This window comes from Halyomorpha halys, unplaced genomic scaffold (genome assembly GCF_000696795.3).
Source record: "Halyomorpha halys isolate HHAL.00 unplaced genomic scaffold, Hhal_1.1 Scaffold417.1, whole genome shotgun sequence".
Taxonomy (NCBI): Eukaryota; Metazoa; Arthropoda; class Insecta; order Hemiptera; family Pentatomidae; genus Halyomorpha; species Halyomorpha halys.
This window is the reverse complement of record NW_027111032.1, coordinates 30,869-40,246: the sequence shown is the minus strand read 5'-3', so window position 1 is coordinate 40,246 and position 9,378 is coordinate 30,869. Positions and strand designations below refer to the sequence as shown.

The 9,378-nt window shown below is 30.0% G+C and overlaps 1 protein-coding gene across 1 annotated transcript in view; it reads right to left on the bottom strand.

Annotated features, from left to right (window-relative positions):
• The window catches only part of LOC136796183 (uncharacterized), a gene marked incomplete at its 5' end in the record, with an annotated part of 3,478 nt that extends 3,161 nt beyond the window's left edge, over positions 1-317 (bottom strand). Inside the window, 1 exon segment of the mRNA XM_067049135.1 lies at positions 204-317. Coding sequence (XP_066905236.1) covers positions 204-317 — 114 coding nt within the window.
• Between the last annotated feature and the right edge of the window lie 9,061 nt (positions 318-9,378).

The following is a 9,378-nucleotide window of genomic DNA, read 5'->3' as shown; positions in this document are numbered from 1 at the left end:
TATATTTAAATTTAAATTTAACTATGAAATCATTGTTTAAACTTACAGACACTTATAATGAGGATATTAATTGATGTATGAAGTGTCAAAATCTCACAAGAGGAGAACATAACACAAAAAACATTAGAAGGCAATCTAATATTTTATTAATGCTTTTAAATTTAACTAATGTAGTAAATAAATTATTTAAAAGAATAAAATACCTGTGAGGCAGATCTTGGAGGAGGCGGGTGCCGATGGCGGTAATGCCTAGGAGGACGATGGCCGGGACTGATTCCTTGAGGGTAAGGCAGGGTGTATACAGCTGGCACATCAATCTGGAAAGCAGAAAATAACTTATTAATAAACAGACATTAAAGTAGCTCTAGAAGAATAATTATTAAAAATAGTAGCTATTAAGTTCTTTTATATTAGATAAGTGTGTTTATGACAATGAAATATCATAAAGCTTGCAAAGTTTTATAATTTAATGTAGAGTCTGTGAAACTGAAATTAACATTTTCCTTGGTGATGGTCAGATTGGCCGAAACGTTGAACATGTGATGTGAATAATAAAGAAGAGTTAAGACTTTTTGGATAACTTTTGTTATTAATTATTATTTATAAGTTGATTTTTAGTTTTCTACTCTCTGTTATTGTACTATTATTTTAGCCTTAATTGGATCTTAAATTGATATTCTGTTATTTATTTAAAAATTTGTGAATACGGACTTAAAAGAATTTTCGCACTTTATTGCCAATTATCAATTTTTTTTCCCAATTTATTTTTGGAAGTTACATTTCGATTTAAGATTATCTTTTATTTTATTAGTTGATTTTTTACTTTTAACTCTCAGACAATAAAGCCTAATTTTTGTTTTCTGTATAATTATTCTGAAGGGATTTGTCCCAGAATAAGTAATAATTTTGTTATTATTTATAAATGCTTTTAGGTTTATTAAATTAATCTGAAGCAATTCATTCTTGACAGGCAATGTGGAGGACTCCAGGGACATTCACATCTGCATTGTAAACATCATAAAGCTGATATAATTTAAATTTGTGGGTGGAATCCTTGGACACAAAAACAATTAGTATAGTTGAATCAAATTTAGATCTGTTTATAGAAATTGAAAATTTAAGAAGTGTATCATCTTTTCAAATGCTTTTTTGTTTTCCAATGCTGTTGTACATTTTTTAAGTAACACGCGACATATTAAGGTATTTTTGGTTAATGGTAGAAGATTTTACAAAGGATTATTTAATCAAGCGTTATGTATTTCTTAACAAACTCCCACACATCTACTTTAAATTTAAGATCTGATAGAGTTTAATTTTTATTTTGTGAATTCATTTTTAAATAAAATTTCTATTAACTAATTCTATTTATTAAAAGGAATATATTATTTTTTTTTAATTTTCTGCCGGAACACAATTAAGAATTAGTCACTGCACTCTTGATTTCACTATTTTTTTTTTTAATATGAATCATTTTAAATTAGTTTGGAACTAAAGGCATAAATATATTACTTTCCCTAGTTGATAATTTTTTCTACAAGATGTACTTATATTATATATCTATCTAAACAATAAAAAACAGTTCTTTTGGGGAAAGTCTACAGTACACAGATAATACAAGAGCCTGAGAGGAGAAAAAAGGGAGTTATTTCACCTCAATTTTTGATTACTTAATTGAAAACTAGTTATAATTACTAGTCAAAATTGATGAGTCTGCCAAGTATAGGTTGGGGGAATAAAAAATGGCGACTGTTTCAAAACGTTAAAAATAATTAATTTTTTATTCGGAGCTCTATAACCAACAACAATAGAAAATCTAAGAGAGTATCATTTAAAGTAGAGTAAATTTTCTAAAATGTAAGTCCTAATGGAGCTATTTACGTTCAATAGTTCTGGAAATATAGCCTTTTAAAAAGCAACATTTCATAAAAATATTGTATGGAACGTACTGAAAGATCAGTAGTTAGTGAGTGAATTTATTCTGAAAAATCTATATCTCAAAAACCATTTGATGTATTGATGTCTATTAGCACTCTAATTAAAGCTAGTTTAATAAGCTATAAAGAAGTTTATGACGGTTTTGTAGAAGTAGAAGTTTTCATGAAATTCACTAAAATAAATTGATTAATAGTTGTTCGACAAATTTTCATTTGCCAAATTTATATTCATATGTGAATATCATAAAAACTACTATCCCTACGAAGATAAGTATAATAAACTACTTTATAGTAAGTTAAATTTCCTTTATTTTGAGTGTTGGCAGACATATGTGTGTCTTATGGGTCTAGAGATATATTTTTTCAAAAAACCAATATTTTATATGAACAACTAAAAATCAACATTCTGTGAGTTTATTTTTTCAAATATCATAAAACTGCTCCTAAGATAAACGTTATAAAATATTTTATAGTAAAGTTAACTAGTCCTAATTTGAATGCTGGCAGACATCTGTACGTCCAATGGTTTCTGAAATAAAGTTTTACATAAATCAAACGTATTGTCCGAACAACTATAAACCAATTTATTTTAGCAAATATCATGAAAACTAAAAAAGTAGGTAAAAAAGGTCATAAACTACTTTTTTATAGTACAATCATTTAGCTTAAATTTGAGTGCTAATAGACGGAAGAGTTATTGAGATATAGATTCACTAACTACTGATATTTCAGTTCATTTTTATGAAATGTTGCTTTTTAAGAGGCTATATCTCGAGAATTATTGGACGTAAATAGCTCTATTATGGCTCATATTTCAGAAAATTTACCCTTCTTGAAATAATGTTCTTTTAGATTTTCTAGTGTTGTTGGTAGTTTTCAAGATATAGAGCTCCGAATGAAAAATTGAGGTTTTGAAACAGGCATAATTTTTTATTCCCCCAACCTATACTTGGCAGACTCATCAGTTTTGACTATTAATTATACATAGTTTTCATTAAAGTAATAAAAAATTAGGGTGAGATAACTGCCTTTTTTCCTTCCCGGCTCTTGTACTAAGAGATGAGGAAGCGTTGCTGGGCGATAGTCAACGACAGACCCGCCTCACTTGACGGCAATGCGTGCAGTAGTCGCTTTGGAACTGTTGTGGGCGTCTCTGTCCATTCCTTCCTGGAACAATTGTATTCGGTAGGGGATTCTATTTTGTTTTTCGCTTATTTTATTCAATTGACTTAAATATTTGTTATCAGGAGTTAATAATGTTAATGTTTTTTTATTGTGAGGATAATTTCAACCGGTAGCAGTCCCACTTCCCGTTCAAATTAAAATTGGGCTTCTATCTTCTAGGAAATAACATTATAGTACAAGAGCCGTAAAGAAAAAAAGGCAGTTATCTCACCCCAATTTTTGATTACTTTAATGAAAACTATGTATAATTAATTGATGAGTCTAACTCAAAATTGATGAGTCTGCCAAGTATAGGTACGGAAATAAAAAATGGCGGGTGTTTCAAAACCTTAAAAATCACTAATTTTTCATTTGGAGCTCTATATCTTAAAAACTACTAACAACACCAGAAAACCTAAGAGCACATTATTTCAAGAAGGGTAAATATGCTGAAATATTAGCCCTAAAAGAGCTATTTACGTCCAATTGTTCTCGAGATATAGCTTTCTTAAAAATCTACTGAAAGATTAGTAGTTGGTTAATTTATTTTGAGAAATCTATATCTCAGGAGCTATGTGACGTACTGATGTCTATTAGCACTCAAATTAAAGCTAGTATAGGAAATTTAACTTACTATAAAGTAGTTTATCACACTTATCTTCGTAGGGGTAGTACTTTTTATGATATTCACATATGAATACAAAGTTCAAATTAAAATTTGTCCCAACAACTATAAATCAATTTATATTAGCAAATTTTATGAAAACTATTACTCCTACGAAGATAAACATAATCAACTACTTTATAGCTCATTAAACTAGCTTTAATTTGAGTGCTAATGGAGATTTGTACGTCAAATGGTTTTTGAGATATAGGTTTTTCAAAATAAATTCACTAACTACTGATATTTCAGTACGTCCCATACAACATTTTTATGAAATGTTGCTTTTTAAAAAGCTATATCTCGAGAACTATTGAACGTAAATAACTCATTTAGGGCTCCTATTTTAGCAAATTTGCTCATCTTTTAATGACGTTCTCTTAGGTTTTCTTGTGTTGTTCCTACTTTTTAAGTTATAGAACTCCGAATGAATAATTAAATTTTTTATTAAATAAATCAAAAATTAGTATCCAATTCTGTCTCAACACTTTATTTTTCACTAGTCCAACGTTTCGGCCATTCTAGCCATCTTCAAGGACATCTTCAATACAATCTCTTCCTCACATTAATTTAAAGTTTCTTTTGCAGGCTATTCTGCCCAGGTCATTTTCTTTATTATAAGTTACAAGCCTCTTTATTTAAAATTTATAATCATTAACATTTAATTTTACTCTATAAGATTATCAGCAATTATTTGATAAAGAAACTTTAAATTAATGTGAGGAAGAGATTGTATTGAAGATGTCCTTGAAGATGGCTAGAATGGCCGAAACGTTGGACTAGTGAAAAATAAAGTGTTGAGACAGAATTGGATACTAATTTTTGATTTATTTAATAAATAATTACCTTGTCTCAACAAATTTTGAAATAATATAATTAAATTAAATTTTTTTATCGCTTAGAAACAGCCGTCATTTTTTATCCCCCCTACCTATACTTGGCAGACTCATTAGTTTTGACTAGTAATTATACGTAGTTTCCATTAATGTAATCAGAAATTGGGGTGAGATAATTGCCTTTTTTCTCCTCTTGGGCTCTTGTACTACTAGGTGGGCCTAAAAAATTTATAGATGAATATTTGTTTGTTGGTACTTCATGTACTGGCATACCGTTCATTCGATTGTGATGTGGCTTTTTGCTAAATGCCCATCATTTTCCCTGAATGCTATTTCGGCTAAAAAAATAAAAGTTATTAACAAAATTACGTATTTTTGGCGCGTAGCTCAGAAAATATACATGTTTTTATGGTCATTATATGCTAATAGACTTGTTCATTTCTGAAGAATAAATAAAACAATTGCTGATTCTATTAAATGATTTTTTTATTCACTAAAAATTAACCAAAAAAAATTGAGGAATTTAGTAAAGTAGATTAAAAAAAAATTATGAAAAAGCAAACCATATTTTTATATTTTTTATAATTAGAACTTTTGAACTTAATTTATTTGGAGGATGTTTTTTCCTTCTCCCGATGTCCATTGCTCATGTTATCGTTCAATACTCCTCTGCATTATATCCAATTTCTACGATAATTGAACGGTTGAAAAGATGAATGTCTGCTCTTAACTTACATTAACAAGATTTGGATTTAATGCCCTTATAAGGGCGAAATATTGATTTCAAATAAAGAAAAACATTTTTGACATTTTATTTTATATCTCCAGTTCTAATTTGTTTAATTAGATCCGGTTTGTGCCCTTCAGTGCAGTTTATAGAATCATAAACCACTCCCAGGTTTCGTGTAGATTGGTTGAGTCATGTCGTCAAAGTTATTTATTTTTTTTTACCATAATGTTATTTGACTTTCAATTGTATTTAATTAATCTTCCTACATCCCCAAATTTAGCAATTAGCAAATTTTTGAAGCATTGCAGGGTCTTCTAGTGCAGTTATATAATAGGGGTATTCGTGATCTTAAGTTTAACATGTTAAAGCGTGTTAAATGGAGAAATAGTTCCTTCTTTTGCTAATTTAAAACGATATAACATGTAACATGGGTGAGTCTGTTACTAGGTCTGTTAAATGGAGAATGCCATCACGAAACAGACCAGCTGAGCTTGTCACCGTTTTATTTTTTGTTGTGTTAGATTACTTACTCGTAGTTTGTGTTTTTATTTTTTATTTTGTCTTGTGTTTTAGACTTTTTAAAAAAAACAATCATTAGCCAATCTTTTACACAACTTTCACTTTTCACTCAATTTAGTTATGTTGTAATAAATTACTTTAGTGAAAACTTAGAAGTAAACAATAACACGAAGTTTTGGAAGGAAAGGTAACTAAACAAGCTGCTCCGAAAATCCGCTAGGAGCTCTTATGCATTTACCATTTAACATGACTTTAAATATGGCCGCTCACAATGCTATACTTATAACATTTAACATGGTAAAACATTTTACATTTAACACAATATCATGAATACCCCTAATATATACAAGATTTACCATAAAAAGTATACATTTTGGGTTATACACGAATCATATTTTCTTTTATTCTATATTTTTTTCTTGTTTTTCTCGATAATTTATTCTGTATAAAAAGTAAAAGGGCTTTAAAGAGAAAACTTTAGGTAAGTTACAGGAAAATTGTTTCTTATGGAATGCGCCATTTTCAAGAGTTAAACATGTTTTTCAGCTATTGCGCAGAAGATTTTAATGAGGTACTTTACTTGATAAAGGTAAAAAGGGGCTCTCTGAAGGATTGAATGTGAATCATGGAAGTTTATTCCATTTTAAGTACAGTCCAGCCCCGTCTGTCATTTCAAAGTCGTTGCTTTAAAAAATAACTATTTCTAAAAAAAAAATTATTGAACTATTATAGATACAATTCATCGGAAGTTTGTTTTATTCCATTAACACCGAAATTTGCGCCATATTTGTATTCAGTCAATTATCTTCAAATACCCCTCCAAAAAAACAATATTTGCACCTTTTTTAAGTACAATAAATTTCCTAAATTCTGATTTTTTTTTTTTTAACATTATATGTCAAATAATGAAAAATTAACATTTTTGTAAATTTATTTTTGCAAATATGAAAGTATTCATTATAGATCACCACTTCATGGTGCATTTAATGATGTTCAATTTATGTGCTCGTAGACATCTGTTAGTCTAAAAGTTGCATATTTTGCCAAATAAACTCGTATATTGTTGATTTATGGAAAAAAGTTTGGTTTTAGAAAAACAAAGTAAGTATTTATGGATGAGTTTATAGTTACGTCGTAAGGAGGATTTTGGATTATAAGGATTGGATACGGGAGGAATTTGATGATTTGGTTAAGTCCTAAAACTCAAGCTGTTTCGTATGTCCAAACGGGTCTGATTATAATAGTGTATAAGGGTTTTGTTTTATAGTACATAGGAAGCTTAGAGCGTTTGGCAAATATGTGTTGTAATTACTGTAGTAATCGGAATCTACGAGCATTTTTTTTCCTTTCAGTCTAGTCTAGGGATTTTAAGTTTGTCCTAAATAGAGAATCTGTTTAACAAGCGCTAGTGAGGAATTAAAAAGAAGGAGTGTTAAGGTTTACGACGGAGAGTAAAGGTGATCTAACGGGATTTAGCATTATTTTGATTCTCCAGCTGTGATACCATTCTTCAATGGATGTTATGTGTGACTGCAGAGTTTGTGGTGCAATGCAGTTAAATACATCAAGTAGTTTATAATGTAAGAATATCAGTTTATATGAATTTAATAAAATAATAGATTTTTCCTCATTTAGAAAAAATATTAAAAAAACAAAATACTTTGTCTTAAACTAGTTGACATAAAGAACTCAATAGAGCTCGCATTGGCAAATATACTCTACTTAAAAAACTGCTATATTCCAATTACTCCTTGGAATGTATAAAATGGTGAGAGGAGGCCTTGAACGGAGAGTAGAAGTCCTAATAGATCTAAGAGCCAGTGCGTGAGAGAGGACTTTCTCCCCTCGGGATCAGCTGTGAGTGGCTCACTTTCCCGCCTCGACCTCCTTGCAGCTATCCGTTCCTCGGCTAACTATATTATTTATTCCATGTTAATGGGGTGTATATTTAAAAAAAAAAAAAAGACCGTCTTACCAAATTCAAGATACAAAGGACTGTAAATATTTTAATTCTATTTAATACTTACCAATACTTATAATCCTCTTAGAGCATCTTATAAGCTTATTTCGACTTCTTAAAAAATGTAAAAAAAGAATTTCACTGCCGCTGAAGCAACTCCTGAAATTATTAAATATAAAGGGAAAGGTGTCCTTGACCAGTGCAGTGCGCGACGCTGTTTTGAAGAATTAAGCAGTGAAGATACGACGTTGGAAAGGAAGAAGGGCTCCAGGCGACCATTAATGGATATTGATGAGGTTCTGCAGGGAGCTTTTGAGTCCAACCATCCACAAGTACTCGCGAACTTGCCAGGGAGTGTGGTGTGTCGAAAGATACTGTTAGTCGCCGTCTACTCTCCATGGGAAAGGTGAAAAAGAGCAGTAGACTGGTCCCTCACGAACTTACTCCTCATCAATCAGCTAAGATGTTAGAAATTTATTTTAAAAAACCCTTCTGGTTGGAGATTTTACCTCATCCACCATACAGTGCAGACTTCGTACCATCGGATTACAACTTGTTTCGATCCATGGCTCATTTCCTTCAAGGGAAAAAAATTGATAATTTTTAGAAAGTTAAAATTGTGGTCCAAGAGTTCTTTGACAGCAATCCCAAAGAATGGTATCACCGTGGGATCGAGAAATTGGCAAGCAGATGGCTAATGACGGTAGAAAACAATGGTATACACTTTGAGTATTAATTGTATTTTATGTTAAAGGATTAATAATACAAATATTAGGTTGAAAAACGGTAATTTTTTTTTTATACACTCCATTATTATAATTGTAGCTGAGTCCATTTCATAATTTTAATTTTGGTCTCATCTGGTTTCATAGTTCTTAACTTATTAAAAGAATACAATGGAATAAAATGAATGTCCAGAAATGAAAATTTGTAAAAAATCTTTCATTATTGTGACTCACCTTATTAAACTAACAGGAGTTACATTCATTTTGGTTAGAGAATACCAGACTGAAAACAAAATATTTTTCCGTAAAGTGTGTATCATTCTTCCTGTCTTGTTCGTTTTGAAGGAGTAAACTAGCTTCGCCATTAAACTACCTTCTGTTATTTCAAGATTGTTTAAAATAGAATAAAAAAGACAAACAATTATTTAAAAAATAGATGAAATATGGAAATTGAAATAATAAATGTGTGTTTTCAAAATGTATATATGTAAATTATATTCATAATTTAGGTGATGGTGCTATTTAGGAGCTCCTAGCGGGTGAGAGGTGAACTATCATGAGAAGGTTTTGAGTAGTGGATTGTGTGATGTTTTCAAATGATGACCTGTTGTTTATAATTATAACTTTGTAAAGATCTTTTCAATAACTTGTAGTAGTTCACTCACATATTCATTAACATTGTAGAAAGGGAATTTTATTCTATTCTATTGTTTTAGGTAAGTTGGATAGTGTTTCTACTTTGATGTATTTTACTTAGTACTTTTGTTATAGCTCTGTAACTTTTATTTATAATAAACTATTGTTTTAGCAATCGTTTACTGTCTAATTTCTTCAGAATTACATATATAT